Source organism: Bufo gargarizans, chromosome 3 (genome assembly GCF_014858855.1).
Source record: "Bufo gargarizans isolate SCDJY-AF-19 chromosome 3, ASM1485885v1, whole genome shotgun sequence".
NCBI lineage: Eukaryota > Metazoa > Chordata > Amphibia > Anura > Bufonidae > Bufo > Bufo gargarizans.
Window position 1 is genome coordinate 123304981 of NC_058082.1, and position 18950 is coordinate 123323930.

The 18950-nt window shown below is 44.0% G+C and overlaps 1 protein-coding gene across 1 annotated transcript in view; it reads left to right on the forward strand.

Moving 5' to 3' along the window:
- The window catches only part of PAN2 (poly(A) specific ribonuclease subunit PAN2), a 71904-nt gene that overhangs the window by 17225 nt on the left and 35729 nt on the right, over window positions 1-18950 (forward strand). The window contains exons 6-12 of the mRNA XM_044284602.1: window positions 158-425; window positions 2767-3109; window positions 4678-4774; window positions 10376-10486; window positions 14709-14828; window positions 15230-15358; window positions 17398-17600. Of these exons, the coding sequence (XP_044140537.1) occupies window positions 158-425; window positions 2767-3109; window positions 4678-4774; window positions 10376-10486; window positions 14709-14828; window positions 15230-15358; window positions 17398-17600 (1271 nt within the window). The remainder of the gene's footprint in view (window positions 1-157; window positions 426-2766; window positions 3110-4677; window positions 4775-10375; window positions 10487-14708; window positions 14829-15229; window positions 15359-17397; window positions 17601-18950) is intronic.

Consider the following 18950-nt stretch of genomic DNA (forward strand, 5'->3'; position numbering starts at 1 on the left):
CCTAATGTAAAGAATATGTCTATTGTACATAGTCTTGAAAGGGCTTTTGCAGGCTTTATGCGATACTTTACCTTTTAGCCTGTTTTGTAATGTGCTACTGCTACATAATGATTTTTTTATTTATTTCTCTGTTCTCCACTGTACTCTGACCCTGCAGCTTTCGTTACGAGATCTTCGCACATTTAAAGTCGAACACGAGTTTGATGCATACTCGGGTAGTCTGTCTGATTTCGACGTCCATGGAAATCTTGTGGTGACATGTGGACTCTCCAGTCGCATGAATGTTCTAGCTTGTGACCGCTTCCTGAAAGTGTACGACTTGCGTATGATGCGGGCCATCACTCCACTTCAGGTTCACGTTGATCCTCTCTTTCTGCGCTTCGTCCCTACCTACACTTCCCGGCTAGCTATTATTTCCCAGCGCGGTGAGCTCAGAATGTCTTTATTCTATATTACTTATGTATTATGGTGCAATTAATTTATGCATAGTATTGTGAAGTCTATCAAACTTTTGTCTGCTCCATAAAATACAAATACTGTATGGAAGGTGTGGATAAACTAGTTCAAAGGAAAGCACCGGAGCCTTTGTCTGCTTCTTGATATCTGAGAAGTCCTATTGTCATGTCCCCACAGCCTCCATTGTGAATTATGGCAGAGGGAGAGCACAATTTTCCTGCTCCAGTGAGTGCACCCATGAGCTGGACAGGGAACCTGGTTAAAAGTTTAGGACCTCTGCTTCATCCTGCCCCTAGGACACCTGATGTGGAGCTCTTGGTGCTCCATTTTTGTTTTAAAATAAAGCTACTGGCTGGGTCTACTGTCGAGGCTAGCTATTGAAGGTGCCCACAGGCAGCATTCTGTGTTTTTCCTGGCATCCAGACTAAGGCATTTGAGTTACCCCCAGCAGAGAGTGGCAGCTCTCTTGAACAACATCTACAGGCTAGTAGGAGGTTGTGCTTTTCCCAGTGACACTGCACACCAGTGATGTAGCGTGCTGGTGTCGTGTGGAAGGCTCGCCCAAAAGGAAGGATACCAGGAGAGGGCGTGCTTTTTCACCATGGCATGGCAAGTTGAAAGGGATCTCGGCTGGTCTGAACAGCATAAAGTAACTAGCGTTGTCGTAGGTCTGCAGCATCATGTAAGGAATTCCTGAGATTTATTCAGTAGTTCCGACTCTAACGGAATCAGGGGATTAGGCGGTGAGTATAATCTTTTGGTAGAGGACAACCCCATTAAACAGAGTAAGAACCTATGGTAGTTGCAGATTACTTGTCTCAATCGCCTCAAACAGGGGGAGCGGTGTTTAAATGGCAACACTTATCAGGATGGTAACCCCCATAGGGGAACCTCCTCAGATCTTTTCAATTTGGGCAAACAAAGATTTTACTCTTTAGAAAGAAGAAAACAGACCTGATGGAGATGAAGTGGTCTCTTAAAATTGCCACTTGGATCTGATCTATACTATTTCCCCTCCCTGCAGTGATAGGCTATGTTCACACTAAGTATTTTGGGCAAGGAAAATAACCTGATGCGGAATCCATATTAGTTTTTTTTTTTTTCCTGATGTGTTTAACGAGGTTTGCTTGCAGTTCTGGCAAGCACTTTCATTCCAGGCATTTTTCAGTAGAATTCTGGATGCAGATGCAGATTCTGCATATCAAGAATGGTGTGTGTGTGTGTGTGTGACCTCATGTGAAAAAAGAAAAACGATGCTATGTGGACTAAAATGCAGATTCCCCACTTAAAGCAATGGTGTTTTTGTCAAGTATTTTTGGTGAGGAATCTAAAATACTCTGCGTGAACCTAGCCATAAGCTAGAGTATTTAGGGGAACCTGTCACATTGAACATGGTGTCTGAGCTGAAGAGCAGAAAGACAAACCATCAAGATCAAAATCCTGGAGAACTTTTAACCAGGTTTCCTGTCCCTGGGAGGCAGATCCTCTCTTGTGGCTGCTGTCATTGGATCAAGTAAGTGATTCCTGGTAGGAGCATTTCTTAGGCTACTTTCACACTTGCGTTTTTCTTTTCCGGCATAGAGTTCCGTCCTAGGGGCTCTATACCGGAAAAGAACTGATCAGGCATATCCCCATGCATTCTGAATGGAGAGTAATCCGTTCAGGATACATCAGGATGTCTTCAGTTCAGTCATTTTGACTGATCAGGCAAAAGAGAAAACCGTAGCATGCTACGGTTTTATCTCCGGCGAAAAAAAAACTGAAGACTTGCCTGAATGCCGGATCCGGCATTTTTTTCCATAGGAATGCATTAGTGCCGGATTCCGGCATTCAAAATGCCGGAATGCTGGATCCGTCCTTCCGGTCTGCGCATGCGCAGACCTTTAAAAATGAGAAGAAGAAAAAAAACTGATCCGTTTTGCCTGATGACACCGGAAAAACGGATCCGGTATTGCAATGCATTTTTCTGACTGATCAGTCTGAAAAATGCCTGATCAGTCAGAAAAAATGACATCCGTTTGCATACAGTTTGCCTGATCAGGCAGTCGGTTCAGGCAACAGAACTGCCTGCCGGAATCAAACAACGCAAGTGTGAAAGTACCCTTACTGCCATCTCCCATTGTAAAACACATTTACATTTTTTATTTACCCCCCCCCCCCCCCTTCCCCTTTTCATGATCTGTTTCTGATGGTTTTTCATGGAAAGCGTTTTATATTTGGATTGCTTATGAGTATGTTAATTGTAAGTTGCTGACCTACTGATACTTGACGAACATGTTAACCATTTTGCTATCTCTCTATCGTTTACAGGTCAGTGTCAGTTCTGTGAACCCACTGGTCTGGCTAGTCCTGCAGACATATTCCATGTCAGCACTGTAAGCCAGCTCATAATGTCTTTTGATGTGTCTGCTAGCAAACAAGTTTTGGCATTTGGAGACTCTGATGGATGCGTGCACCTATGGGCAGACACTCCAGAAGCAACATTTAACACATACCCTCGCGACACTGAGTTTGCATTGCCCTGCATGGTGGACAGCTTGCCTCATCTGGACTGGAATCAGGACCTTATGCCTCTTTCTCTTATCCCTGTACCACTGCCAAATGAAACTTTGCTCTCAGATTGGGCCTCTGCTAATTCTACGCCTGCTCCTCGGTACTTACAGTTAATTGCTACCCTGGTAAGGCCCCTTGCAGACGAGCGTGTCACGCTGCGAGTCCGCAGCGCAGCTCCCAGCCTGACCTCCCAGCACTGACTGGGTCAAATAGCATTATATTGATTTATGATGCTATATAACCCTTACAGTTCTGGAATGTATTGGATGACACTGACATAATGCTGCCAGTGTTATCCAATACATTCCAGAACTGTAATGGTTACAAGCATTATAAATCAATATAATGCTATTTGACCCCGTCAGTGCTGGGAGGTCAGGCCGGGAGCTGCGCTGCGGACTTTCAGCGTGACACATGCTCGTCTGCAAGGGGCCTAGGGGATGGGAACGTAAGGGTTTTGATGGGAAATATATGCTTGCCTTATTTTATTTCTTCAGACGATGGTGGTAAATAGCATGCATTTCATCAATAAAGAAAAAAAATCTTAACAATTTTCCTTAATATCTATGGCTGAGGGTAGTTAAAAGGAGTCTCTCAGCGACCTACCTGTCCAATTGTTTGCATAGACATAGCTGTGGTTCACCTGATTAAAACACTTTTTTTTTTTTTTTTTTTCTTCTGTGAGGCTCTGATCTAAATTATGATACTTTTTCTGTAATATGCTAGTTATGCCTTTGGTGTAATGAGGGTATCACCGTTGCTCTTTTTGCACCCAAGCTCTACTCCTTTCTGTTGCCAGACCCTCCCTGGCTGCTTTAACTACCTGGCCCTGTCAATGAAATCAGCAAGGGAGAGGCGGGCCACAGAAATGAGTAGAGCTTGGGTGCACCAAGAGCAACAGTAACACCCTTAGGGCTGTTTCACACGAGCGGATGCCGTGCGTGACATCCGCTGTGTGAATGACAGCCAAGACCTGATGCAGACTGCAGAAGCACGGAGCATTAACATGATTGATAATGCTCCGTGCCTCTCTGTGATCTCTTTACTACGAAATCACAGTGAGATAAAGTTGTCACAGCGATTTCGCGGTAAAGAGATCACAGAGGCACGGTGCATTATCAGTCATGTTAATGCTCGGTCCCTCTGCAGTCTGCATCGGGTCTTGGCTGTCATTCACGCAGCGGATGTCACGCATGGCATCCGCTCGTGTGAAACAGCACTTATTGCACCAAAGTCCTAATTTGCATATTAAAGGACATCTGTCATCAGATTTGTACCTATGAAACTGGCTGACCTGTTGCATGTTCACTTGACATCTGTGTTGATCCCATGTTTGTATCTGCCAGCATTACTGAGAAACATTATGTTTTAATATATGCAGATGAGCCTCTAGGAGCAACAGAAACATTGTAGTTGCACCTAGTAGCTCAGCTATCTCTGCAACTACCTCACCCTCTCTACTTGGCATAATTTTTCTCGCCAAGTGCACATGCAACAGGTCATAGGTGCAAATCTGCTGACAGCCCCCCCACCTTTAAGAAAGAGTATCATAACTTGGGGACTGAGCCTCAGATCAACAAAAATAAACAGTTAACTTTTTTTTGCTGCTAATGTAATAAAATAATCTGTTGTTCCTTACCCTGTACTTACAAGCCTCTCTTCTTTCAGCTGTGCTCCTCCTGTAGATCCAGAGATACTGCGCACCATGAAACAAGTTGGCTTTATTGGCTACTCTCCCAATCCTAGAACAAAGCTTAGGAATCAGGTATGTGTTTTTTTTTTTTTTTTTTTTTTTTTTTTTTTTTTTTTTGTTTTATATTGAAAATCCTCCATAGACATGCCTGTGATACATACTGTATATCCATCATAAAATGGAAATATGAGGGCACTCTATATGGGCCATGTGGTACTATCAATCTCCTATGTTTCTATGAATACTGAATGCAGTAAATTGCAGCCTGTATTGTTGATGGACTCAGGGCATTGGATTAGCTAGATTAGCTCAACCATGCTAACTCCCAAATGGGGTTGTTGCGGGTATCGAAATATCGATGCCCAATCGATACTTTTGTATCTGTTCAGTACCGGGATTTGCCTTTTCTCGATACTAAGCTGCACTACTGCGCAGCCCAGTATCAGAGAACATGGAGCGCACCGCTGTCGGCACGCGCCATGTTCCCTCAGCAGCACAGGGGAGAAGGAGTCACTCTCTCCCTCCCCCTATGCCGCTGCTGCCAATGAGAGGAAGGGGCGGGCGCACTGTGCCACCATTGAAAATTAACGTCCAATACAGAAGGCGAATGCGGCGGTAGAATCGCACAGCCTGCACCCGAACTTTGACAGGGCGTTGGGTGCCACACCTGAGGGGTTAACTGCTGCGGATTGCAGCGCCCTGTCATAGAGGTCGGGTGCAGGCTACGTGATTCTGCCGCCGCACCCGCCTCCTGTAACTGTATTAGACGTTAATTATCATTGGTGGGGCAGTGTGTGCCGCTGCCCGCCCACCCCCGGTATTAAAAACATTAGTGGCAACAGGTCACCCACCTCTTCATTGGTAGTACAGTGGGCAATTTTGATCGGAGCTCCAGCAGTGTAATCTCGGGGCTCCGATCTGTTACCATGGCAGCCAGGACGCTACTGAAGCCCTGGCTGCCATGGTGATCTCCCTGTTGCTGTGTGCACAGGGCAGCAGGGAAAGTGTGAAGTCCTATTCACCCTAATGGAGCACTATCTGGGTGAGTAGGACAAGGGATTAAAAGATCCCAGGTTCTAGACTCTAAGGGGGAAAATAGTTATGTAAATAAAGTGTAAAAAAAACACACACCAAAATATTAAGTATAAATTACCCCCTTTTCCCAATTTAATATATATAAAAGAAATAAACCTATTGCCACGTCTGAAAAGTCCAAGCTATTAAAATATAAAAAATATCTCCTATGCGGTGAACACCGTAACAGAAAAAATAAAAATAAATGATTCCCCCCCCCCCAAGTTTTGTCACCTTGTGCCCCCCCAAAAAAATAGGACTGTTTGATTATGGGCCGGACGATCCATAAAATGCGGAATGCACGCGGCTCTTTTTTTTTTTTTTTTTTTTTTTTTTTTCGCATGGTATCTAGTATCGCAATACTTTTTTCATGGTATCGAAACCTAATCAAAATTTTGGTATCGCAACAACCCTACTCCCAAAGGTACGGTTCTAATACACCTAATAGAGGCTTGTCCGCCAATACTGAATTCATGACTTTGAAAGCTATGGACATCTATGACATTGAAAGAATGATAGTCACATATATTGTTAATTACTGTATGCTTAAAAAAAAAAAAAAAAAAAAACACTTAAGGCTGGAATCTTCATACCCTCTGATATGCAGTTTGCGGCCTGCTTCTCGTTTCATACTTTCTCATGTAGGCTTGTAATATATGATGGATGTGACCATGGTGCTGCTGCCTTCACTAGAGCTCATGGGTCAACAGTTCATTCCTGTACGGTTTTCCTCTTCTCTAGCCCATGAGGGATCCCCTTCCCTCTTGTGCTTAAGACACTGCTAAAGAATGTGTCCTGCTTATCTGTACCCTGAAAACTTGGATGCTTTTCATCATCTTCCATAGTGAGAATGGAGCTTCAGAGCAGACAGCGATATCATGGCTGGGGGGAGTGTGCTGGATCTGTCAGAAGCAGCAGCACAGCCAGTTGTGTGAATTAGCTGCACAGACTCTACAACAGCACAGTGTTAGGGGTCCATTCACACATCCATCTGTGTGTTTTGCAGATGGGCAAAACACTGACACCGGCAATGTGTGTTCCGCATTTTGTGGACCGCACATCACTGGCAATTGCGGACAAGAATAGGACATGTTCTATTTATTTTTTTCGGAATTGCGGACCCAGTAGATATAATTTTTTTTTTTCCTAGTTTATAAGAGCTAGGCATGTATACCTGAGTTAGTCTGTCAATGATTGCTAAAAGATCTGTAATTACCTTATAATAGCTTTCATTAATGTCTCCTGTCCCTTTCCACTGCTCCCTTAAGACGGTTGCTAGGGCTCATCTGTCTCAACTTAATGTAAACAGAAGACGTATGGGCGGTCCGTCAAAATGCATGCCTGCATTAGGCTTCAAAGTCAGATTGGCTGGCAGGAAGCTGCTGGCTACAGCAAGTGTGTAAGGGAAGGCAATTTTTGCCTCAGAACTGGCACAGGAGCCATCTTGAGAAGATCCTCATATTGTAGGATTTAACTAACTAAGGGGTAAACTCAAGGAAAATGGTGATATGTGAAGAAACTAAAGATTGTTTTATGCATAATGCTGCTGCAGCAGTAACATGCTACTTTAAAAAAAAAAATACAATTTTTATGAAACCGTGACAGTTATCCTTTAATGAAGTTACTTAGAGGGGTTCTCTGTGAAATAGGAAAAACACTTAAAGTATTATTTATTATAAATATATTCATAAATACCTTCCATTAGTTATAATGGCTCATTTTATCTAGGGTGCAATCATTAGGAAAAATACAATTTCCCCATCCTATTAGTACACAGAAAACCTGTCCTAATCGCAAAGCAGTAGGATTGTCACAATGCCAAAATTGATTTCATTAGATTTCGATACCATAAAGTATTGATACTCAATACCACAAGAAAAAAATCTCCAAAAAAGCTGTGTGCATTCCACATTTTATGGAACGTCCTATCCTATATATTTTTTTTTTTGGGGGGGGAGGGGGGACAAGGTGACTAAAAATGGCGAATCACGCAGTTCTTATTTGATTTATTCTGTTGCAGCATTCACCGCATAGAGACATTTATTTATTTTAATAGGTTGGACTTAATTTATTGTTTACTAGCAGAAGGACCTAGCTTCGGACGGGGATATCTCATTTAATGTTTGTGTAGGTCATTAAGATATCGACAGTATCCCCTTAGCAGTGACCTCTACAGCACCCCGCCCCCTTAACACTGACCTCCATAGCGGACCGTATGCTTAACTGTGACCACCACAGCGGCCTGCCCCTAGGGTGGCCAGAGGTCTGGTTTTAGGCCGGACAGTCCGGCTTTCAGACTCCGTCATCCATCTGGCGCAGGGCCTGGAGACACGAGGATTTTCAGTGAAGAAAAATGGCTGAATTGTTATGGAAACCTGGTGTAAAATTGTGTGTATTTGGAGACATGTGACCATGTGTATGGCAGTTGGGATATGAAGGGAGAACTGCAGGCTTCTATTGGCTAATGTAGGCCATGTTATGTGCCATATTTGCACTTTTGGGGAATATCTCAGGAACGGTACGTGCTGCTAGAGAGCTGTGACACCCCTATCCCCACAAGATTTATTTCCAGGTAGTAAAGAATGTGCATACCAAGTTTCGTTGAAATCACTGGTTGCGTTTTTGAGTGACCGCAATGCATACATACATCCTTCTTATATAGATATATATGTAATATGTAAAATTGGGAAAGGGGGTGAACTGCCGCTGATCGCAGCTCCCTGTCATAGAGGCCGGTTGCCGGCTATGTTGTTCTGCAGCCGGCATCCGCCTCCTGTATTTGTATTAATGGTTTAAAAACATTGGTGGCGCAGTGGCCTCAGCCCCTCCCTCTTCTCATTGGTGGCAGCAGCACAGAGGGGAGGGAGAGACTGCTGCTGAGGGAACATGGTGCGCACTGAGAGCCGCACGTGCTGTTTTCTGATACTAGGCTGCGCAGCCTAATATCTGTAAATGGCAAATCCCGGTATTGGATCTATACCGGTACAAAAGTAACCCTACACAGCAGGACAAGTTACTTCAGAGCAGTGAGCTAAAGAGCTGCCTCATCTTCTATGATCCTGTATACAGTTTAATATGATCTTTAGCTAGATCTCTGTAGAAATGGAGTTCATGAGGAGGCATGAGGTACAGAAGAGGGTGGGGGTGATGTGGATAAAGTGCAGTAGCACTTGTATGCAATCTATTACCATCCTCTGTACTTCATGTCTCCTCATGAATTCAATTACTAACCCCTGACAAGTAAGAGGATGAAGCAGCTCTTTACCTCAGTGCTCGGAAGTAACATGTCCTCCTGTATGATTAGGACAGGTTTTGTGTATATTAATAGGATGGCGGCCATTTTTTATCCTAATGATAGCCTTTTTTTTTTTTTTTTTTTTTTTTTTTAAGGGAGCAATTATAAATAATGAAAGGTATATGGCAATATATTTACAATAAAGTAATATTTAAGTATTTTCACTTTCTATATTCACGGAGAACCCCTTTAAAGGGAGTCTGTCACCAACCAGGACTCCTTGTAACCGTTTAGATGGCAGTGTAGCTCTGCTGTAGTCTTTTGCACAAATACGTTTTTATGTGATAATCTTTGCTAGTCCCCCTGAAAAAACATGTTGTTATAAATATACTAAGGGGCTGTAATTATCAGAGCTGGAGCCCACCTGTGGCCATCAGAACGGAGCCCTACTCCTCCCCTTCTCTCCACCTCCTAGCTTTGACAATGTTGTCATAAGTCCGGAGGAAATGTTGCGCAGGCGCACATCTCCTTTATCTGTGCGCCTGTGCTGTCTGTTGCCTTCTTTGGGCAGAAGCTTCAGTAACAGAACCGACTACTGCTAGATCATGTGCAGTTTATTTATTGAAGCTGCTGCCTGAAGCGGCTAACAGATGGCACAGACGCCTATGCGATATTTCAAGTAGACTCATGATGACATTGCCAAGGCTGCCAGGTGGAAAGAAAACTGGAAGAGCAGGGCTCCATTCTAATGGGCATGGCTGGGTTTCAGCACCCCTTAGGGCTGTTTTCACCTAAATGGCATATTTATAAGGTTTCTTAGGGGATTTTCAGGGTCTGGAAAAGATGCATTAGCATATAAAGGTATATTTGTAAAAAAAAAAAAAAACTAGAGCTACACTGCAATCCAAACTGTTGCAAATTGACCTGGTTGGTGACCGACTCCCTTTTTTAGGGTCCATTCACACGTCCACAATGGGTTTGTATCCGTTCCGCAGTTTTGTGAAACAGGTGCAGACCTATTTATTTTCAATGGGGCTGCAATGTGCTGTCCGCATTTGCGGATCCGCGCCTCCGCATCCGCCCAAAAAAATAGAATATGTTCTATTCTTGTCCGCAATTGCAGACAAGATTAGGCGTTTTCTATTACAGTGCCGGCGATGTGTGCAGTCCGCAAATTGTGGAATGTACATTGCCGGTGTCCGTGTTTTGCGGATCCGCAAAAAACTTAGAGGTGTGAATGGACCCTTATTGTGCTTTTAGGAAGAGGGTGAAATTTTTGGTTTCTGAAAACCCCTTTTTAATTGTTGCTGTCATTTCTGACAGGGTACCACCTGTAAATGTCACATGTGGTGTTTCCTTCCTAGGTGCCATATCAATTGGAAAATGATTTTGACAATTTTAACCAAGTTCCAGAATCTCCAATAGGAAGAGAGGAAGAACCCCATCTCTATATGGTGCCCAAAAAGTTCAGGAAGGTTGTATAGTTTTCTCCTCTGTTGTCTGTCGTTATCTTAATATCATGTAAGCTTTATAAATGACATCCTAGAAAATAAAATACATTTTGTAAATTACCTAGGAACCTGTTGGTGATATATTTTTCAACTTTAATTGCTCCTTGTAAACAAAGATAAAAAAGCAGGCATCAATTTTGCAGGTCTTAAAGGGTACGAAACCTTTTTCTTTATATTACTTCAGGGGTTTTGTCTATTTGATCTAGTCTAACCATGAAGTCAAACTCCATTCCATGTCCTCTGTTTTATTCTTGCCTACCAAATCTAACCAACCAAAAATGCAGCTTTAGTCCAAGGTTTGTGTGCAGTTCAGAATCATGGCGATACATAGGGCTGCTTAGGAGTTGTAGCTGCAAAATGGTAGATTATTTTTAGTAGAAACAGACCAGCCAGCTCCACAATTATTCCATGCTGTGGCATGTTTCCTTAGAACTCTGCAATATATTATCCCTCTGTTATTCCACCTTGGAAATGTACAAAATTTTTTACAACTGGACCATTTTCCTTGTTGACGTGTCCTTACAGTGCTACACTAGCCCTGATTTGGATTGTCACATCCTATTGATGAAAGGGTATCCAGTTATTTATACATTACCAGGAGGAATAACAGATCAATGGTACAAGGAATCCAGATGGTAAGCTAGCTGCAAAATACTTGGTAAAAGACTTGTCAGGAGAGCTGATGGGAACTCTAAATTATGTTGATTGAACAAAACCCAGTAGGGTTTCCAGGCCACTTTCACACTTCTGCATTTTGGTCCGTGTCTTATCAGTCCATTTAAACGGGTAATCCTAGAAATAATATTGATGACCTATCCTCAGGATGGGTCATCAGTATCAGATTGGTGGGGTTCTGACTCCCGGCACCCCTGCTGATCAGCTATTACAAGAGGCCAGCGCTCCATGAGTGCCGCGGTCTCTTCCTAGGCCATGTGATGTCACCGTAAATCGGTCACAAGGTCTAGTTGCCTCTCAGTCGCTTCCAACTCAATGAGGCTGACTTGCAATACCAAGCACAGCCGCTATACTATGTACAGCGCTGTGTTGGGGAGCTGCTGGGTGCCAGCTGCGCTTACCAGAGCTTTGGCAAGTGCGGTGGGTCCCTGAGACAGCTGATTGACTGGGGTATGTGATAATGATGACCTATCCTGAGGATGAGTCCTCGTTATACATTCCTGGATAAGCCCTTTGAGCCATAACCAAGAATAGTACGGAAACCAAGTGTAATAAATATTTCACCTCTTTCGTGTTTTGGATCCCCTCCTGTACCGACCAATGTACACACTTGTGAAAGTGGCTTAAGACTGTGTGCACATGTCACGTTTTTATGGGGCATTTACTAAAGTGTATACTCCATTATTGTAGTGTAAAGTCGCTAATTATGGTGCACTTGCAACTTTTTGAGCTTCTTAACACTTCCAAATTGGCAAGAAAAAGGGTGGGCCACTGTATTTTAATATAACTTACTCCAGATATTGGCATCGGTTATATTTTAAGTCTACGCCAGCCTCTAGCACAGTTGGCACACAGAGGAGCAACGATGCGCTTAATTTGAGACATTTGCCTCTTAACTTGGCGCATCTCACTCCGGTGCATAGGGATGAAGACTGGCGTGTGGGAACGCTGGTCTTGATAAATGTGTTTTGTGAAAATTCTTGGCAAGCCCGTAATATGTAGGCAAAGCCTAAATGATTTGACAGGTTTTTAGTTCCTGATTGTTTAGGCTACTTTCACACTTGCGTTAGGAGCGGATCCGTCTGGTGTCTGCACAGACGGATCCGCTCCTATAATGCAAACGCTTGCATCCGTTCAGAACGGATCCGTTTGCATAACTTTATTTCAGATCTGATTTTTCACTTCGGAAAACTCAGATCCGACAGTATATTCTAAACACAGAAGCGTTCCCATGGTGATGGGGACGCTTCATGTTAGAATATACTGAGAACTGTGTACACGACTGCTGCCTGGCAGATGCTGCCAGGCAGCAGGGGGCAGACCCCCCCCCCCCCCTCCTGTATTTAACTTATTGGTGGCCAGTGCGGCCCCCCCTCCCTCCCCAGTATTAAATATGACCAGTGCGGCCTCCCCCTCCCTCCCTCCCCAGTATTAAATATGACCAGTGCGGCCCCTCCCTCTATATTTATTGGTGGCCGGGCCAGTGCGGATTCCAAGTATTGTGAGCAGTGCGGACTCCCCTCTCCCCCCCTAATTAAAATCACCCCCCCCCCCCCCCCCCATATCATTGGTGGCAGCGGAGAGTACCGATCGGAGTCCCAGTTTAAATCGCTGGGGCTCCGATCGGTTACCATGGCAACCAAGACGCTATTGCAGTCTTGGCTGCCATGGTTACTTGGCAATAAATACAAGCATTATACTTACCTGAAGAGCTGCGATGTCTGACCGGCCGGGAGCTCCTCCTACTAAGTGAAAGGTCTGTGCCTCGCATTGCCTATAGCACAGACCTGTCACTTACCAGTAGGAGGAGCACCCGGCCGGTCAGACATCGCAGCTCTTCAGGTAAGTATAATGCTTGTATTTATTGCTAAGTAACCATGGCAGCCAAGACTGCAATAGCGTCTTGGTTGCCATGGTAACCGATCGGAGCCCCAGCGATTTAAACTGGGACTCCGATCGGTACTCTCCGCTGCCACCAATGATGGGGGGGGGGGGGGGGGTGATTTTAATTAGGGGGGGGGGGGAGAGGGGAGGCCGCACTGGTCATAATACTTGGAATCCGCACTGGCCGGCCACCAATAAATATAGAGGGAGGGGGCCGCACTGGTAATATTTAATACTGGGGAGGGAGGGGGAGGCCGCACTGGTCATATTTAATACTGGGGAGGGAGGGAGGGGGAGGCCGCCGCACTGGTAATATTTAATACTGGGGAGGGAGGGAGGGGGGGCCGCACTGGCCACCAATAAGTTAATTACAGGAGGAGGGGGGGGTCTGCCCCCTGCTGCTTGGCAGCATCTGCCAGGCAGCAGGGGGCAGTCATGTACACAGTTCTCAGTATATTCTAACATGAAGCGTCCCCATCACCATGGGAACGCCTCTGTGTTAGAATATACTGTCGGATCTGAGGTTTACGATGTAACTCAAATCCGATGGTATATTCTAACATAGAGGCGTTCCCATGGTGATGGGGACGCTTCAAGTTAAAATATACCATCGGATCGGAGAAAACTCCGATCTGATGGGGACTCCTGACTTTGCATTGAAAGTCAATGGGGGACGGATCCGTTTGAAATTGCACCATATTGTGTCAACGTCAAACGGATCCGTCCCCATTGACTTGCATTGTAAGTCTGGACGGATCCGTTTGGCTCCGCACGGCCAGGCGGACACGAAAACGCTGCAAGCAGCGTTCAGGTGTCCGCCTGCTGAGCGGAGCGGAGGCCAAACGGTGCCAAACTGATGCATTCTGAGCGGATCCGCATCCACTTAGAATGCATTGGGGCTGTACGGTTCGGGGCCGCTTGTGAGAGCCTTCAAACGGAACTCACAAGCGGAGCCCCGAACGCTAGTGTGAAAGTAGCCTTAGATATGTTCTGGGCCTTGTAACCACATGGAAAACGTTGGAAATGCTTGATTGTTGTCCAATATTGGATGATATTATAAAGTAATTATTTTGTGTACAGTGGTCCCTCAAGATAAAATATTATTTGGTTCTAGGGCGACCATTGTAACTTGAGTAATCTGTTCCAAAGTCATTCAAGATGAGAGAAAATGAAGATTTAAGAAAAATAAGCAGATAACTAAGACAGATAAAACAGGTCCTTACATATGTCAGGAATAGCTGCTAACTAGCAACTAATAAAGCTATTTTACCAGAGAAGTGGCTTTGATTGGTTGGATCTGAGTCTGAGGCATTGTATGTTGAGTCTAGTTTCAACCTGTGATGGGTCAGAAATGTTACAGCTAGTTAGTTATCGGCTATTCCTGGCTGGTATATGTAAGGATTTGTTTTATCTCTCTTAGTTATCTGCTTATTTTTCTTCATTAATCTTCATTTTCTCTTATCTTGGATGACCTTTTGGGACTTTGGAACCGATTACTCAAGTTACAATGGTCGTCCTGGAACCAATTAATAGTGTGTCTTGAGGGACCACTGTAGTATGGTGTCCATTTTCATGGATGGCACTGAGTGAAAAGAATGCTTAAGAAAATATTTTCTGACTTTCACAGGTCACTATAAAGTATTCCAAGCTTGGCTTAGAAGATTTTGACTTTAAGCACTACAATAAAACCTTGTTTGCTGGCCTAGAGCCGCATATACCCAACGCCTACTGCAACAGCATGATCCAGGTAAGCAGGAGGCCTGTCCTGTGTGGGTGGTGGTAGATGACTGGCCAAATTATGGTTGAGCGAATAAAGTACAATTACCACTGATTGACTTCCAGAGACTGTGGCTTGACACATTAATAATAGAGATTTGTCGCGCTCTAAGCCAGGAATTCAGTTGACTAACTTCAGGTTACCTTCATTATGACATTTGCGGATTACTTTAGCAAGTAAATAGGGTCGTCTTCTACAGATGCAGTCATTTTCAGGTTCAGCTGTCTGCAACACTAATTTTATCCAAATTCTTTAAGCAGACCATGTAATTCATGTTTGTATGTATAAGTGGAATCTGTCCCCACAATTTTTTATTTATATATTTTTTTAAATACCAAGGAACATGTTTAAAACTGATTTCTTTTTCTTAGGTGCTTTACCTATTGGAACCAGTAAGGTGCCTGGTCCAAAACCACCTCTGTCAGAAGGAGTTCTGCTTGACTTGTGAGCTTGGATTCTTGTTCCATATGCTGGATTTGTCACGTGGAGACCCTTGCCAAGTAAGAGTTCCTTGACTTGTACTGATCCTTTACCAGTTACTGTGAAGTCATATCAGTGTAAGTAAAATGTTGGTCTGATTGAAATCTGACACATGCCAGGAAACTGATCTGGTGTGGCAAAAAACTAAATTCCACCATAGGTTTTATGTTTTGGGTTTTTATGGTGTTCGCATATTCTAACCCCCTATGGCAGGGATGGCCAACATGCGGGCTCTCCAGCTGTTGTAAAACTACGATTCCCACCATGCCCTGCTGATGGCTGTAGGCAGTCTAGGCATGCTGGGAGTTGTAATTTTGCAACAGCTGGAGAGCCGCAGGTTGGCGATCCCTGCCCTATGGCATACCTCTGAGCCTTCAGAAGGCCATGTGATCTGTGTCCCACACCCCTCATCTCAGCAGAGGCCTTCACGACTACTTTGTACTCTCCACACACAGCCTGCTTTGCCACTTCACCAAGTAAAAGCTTTCTAGCCTACTCTCCAAATCCAACCTTACCCCTATGCTTATCATGGCCTTAACCCACCTCTTCAACCTATCAACCATTGGCCTCTTGCCTTTTTTTTTTTTTTTTTTTTCCACTTATAAACATGCCCCATCCTTTGACTTGTCATCTACATACAGCTATTGTCTCATTGTTGTACACCCAGTCGCATCAAAACTCCTAGAACATGTCCACTTTGAACTATCCGGTCAACTACAATCTGTCTTCCTTCCCCATCACTCCACTGTAATCGCTAAGGATCTTCTAGTTGCCGAAGCTTAACATTACTCTGTGCTCCTCAAAGACATGTCCTCTGTAGCAGGAGGCATTGGCCAACTGTCAAACATTCATCCCTCAGCATCAGAGAGTTGGCACTCATGGTTCTCTACCTATCTCACCATCTGAACGTTCAGTGTCTCCGCATATCACCTGATTCCAGCTTCTTTCGGTCTGTCCCTATGGCTCTGTCCTGGGACTCTCCTCTATTCATACCTTTTTGTCTTGGGACAACTCATGACTTTCAGTACCACTTCTGTGCTGATGACACTTAGCTGGTTTGTCCCACGAAAAATATATTTTTTTTTTTTCAAACCAGCACCTGGATGTGAAAACTTCTATAATTGCATATAATTAAAAATTCAGTATAACCACTGAGTTATTCAATAATGTATGTATCTGTATAGCGACATTCTCATTTATCTGTTAATCTTGCTGAGGTGGACACACATGCTCAATTCCATCCTGAGCTCTGACAGGGAGAGAGCTGCAACAGAGAGGACATGGACTTCATTCTGCCCTGGCCTTCAAACCGTACATCCAAACCCTTACCATCTTCTGCCACCCCCAACGCAAAAAACATTTGTTTCATCCTCAACCCCAAGTCAACTAACAGTAGTCTACACTAAAACACTAGTAGTCTCTCTTGCCTAGACTACTGCAACATCCTTCTTGCTCTGTGGCCTAGCTATCCTCTGTCCTTTCTGCTGCAGCTGTTGGCAGTTGAAATAAAGTAACTCAGCAGTTATTAAATTTTTTTAATTAGATGCAATTAGACGTATGAAGACACAGGTGCTGGCTTGAAAAATTTAGATTGTATTGATTTGGACAAATCTAGGTTCTGATCTAGACTGCAAAACGAGATCCCAAACAGTTAGTCTAGGCTCGTTACATGGTGGTAGAGATTTATCAAAATGATGACTGCCTCAGTTGCCCGTAGCAACCAATCAGATCCCACCTTTTTCATTTTTTCAGAGATGCTTTGGAAAATGAAAGGAGGAATCTGGTTGGTATGGGCAACTAAAGCCAGTTCTACCTTACACCAATTTTGATCTCCCCCAGTGTGTAATGCTGCAGAACACACCAGTGGTATAATGTTTATTGGAATGGAAGTAAATCTGCTACATGACAGATGTGAAGGAACTGTGCTGTGCCACATGGCATGCTCCACTGTTATCTGGGCATTAGACTTTTAGATTTAGCGATCCTTTTTAATCATATCCAGAATCTCATCAGACGTAAATCAAGCTTAGAATTTTTATTTACTGTGTTTTTATTAAAGGCTAGTAACTTTTTGCGGGCTTTCCGAACCATCCCCGAGGCAGCGGCATTGGGACTGATTTTGGCTGATTCAGATGAGGCCACAGGAAAGGTCAATTTGGGTCGCCTGATACAGAGCTGGTGTCGCTTTCTTTTGACACAACTTCACCAAGAAACACAAGAGCTGGAAGGTCCTCAAGCTTATCGAGGTGTTGGGAGCACCAGGTATAAAACTCATTTCTGCTATTTTTCTCCTTGTTTCTGTATAGGATATGTAACTGGGCCCACCTGTGAATGATAAATTCAATAAGGATCTGATAAAGAGCTGGGTCCTGATACGGTCCTGCCTACTATAATATATTTAAGGCCATACAAAACAATTAAAGCCATATGTTACTTGGTGTGGCCTACTTGATGCACAGAGTCTAAGGCGCCAGGCAGTGTTTGGCTACTGGCTCTTAAAATGTAAATCCGATACTCTGAGCGACATTTAGTCCAGAAGTGTTGCATATTTTCCATGGAAAATCCAGTATTAAATTTGCAAGTGCTCATTTTGAATTATGCTGCAGATTTCATCCTATCCCTTGAAAAAGGGTGCATTCTGACTACTTCACACAAGAATACACATGCTATGGATTTGAAATCTGCAGCGTGCTCTAATCGCTGCACTGACCTTATCTGCAAAGTGTGGTTGGGGTTATGAAAACCCTGTGCAAGCATATTGTGCTTTGAATTGCCATAGATCTGCGGTGGAATCTGTAAGGTGAGCTGCTGTGGCATCACAAGTGCATTTCCATCGGGTGAGCTGCTTTCACATGACAATTAGGTTTTGTAAGTTGAGCTGCTGTGACTTTAAATGAGAAGCTGGAAATGACACTGAACAAAAATATAAACAACACTTTCAGTTTTGCTCCAATTTTGCATGAGCTGAACTAAAAGATTAGAAACATTTTTCTACATACACAACTCATTACTCTCAAATATTGTTCACAAATCTGTGTTAGTGAGCACTTCTGTTCCAAGATAATCCATCCCACCTCACAGGTGTGGCATATCAAGGTGCTGATTAGAGCACAGCTGTTTGCCTAACCAAAGAATTTCTGCACAAACTGTCAGAAACCGTCTCAGGGAAGCTCATCTGCATGCTCATCGGGGTCCGCACCTGACTTCAGTTCATCGCCGTAACTGACGCACATTGGAGAGGCATTCTGTTCACGGATGTTTCACTCTTCAGGGCAATGGCAGACAGCGTGTGGGGCGTCGTGTGGTTGAGCGGTTTGCTGACAACAACTTTGTGGATCGAGTGGGGTTATGGTATGGGCAGGCATATGTTATGGACAACGAACACGGGTGCATTTTATTGACTGTACAGAGATACCATGACGAGATCCTGAGGCCCATTGTTGTGCCATTCATCCACGACCATCACCTCATGTTGCAGCATGATAATGCCTGGCCCCATATTGCAAGGATCTGTGCACAATTCCTGGAAGCTGAAGAACATCCCAGTTCTTGCATGGCCAGCATACTCGCCGGACATGTCGCCTATTGAGCATGTTTGAGATGCTCTGGTTC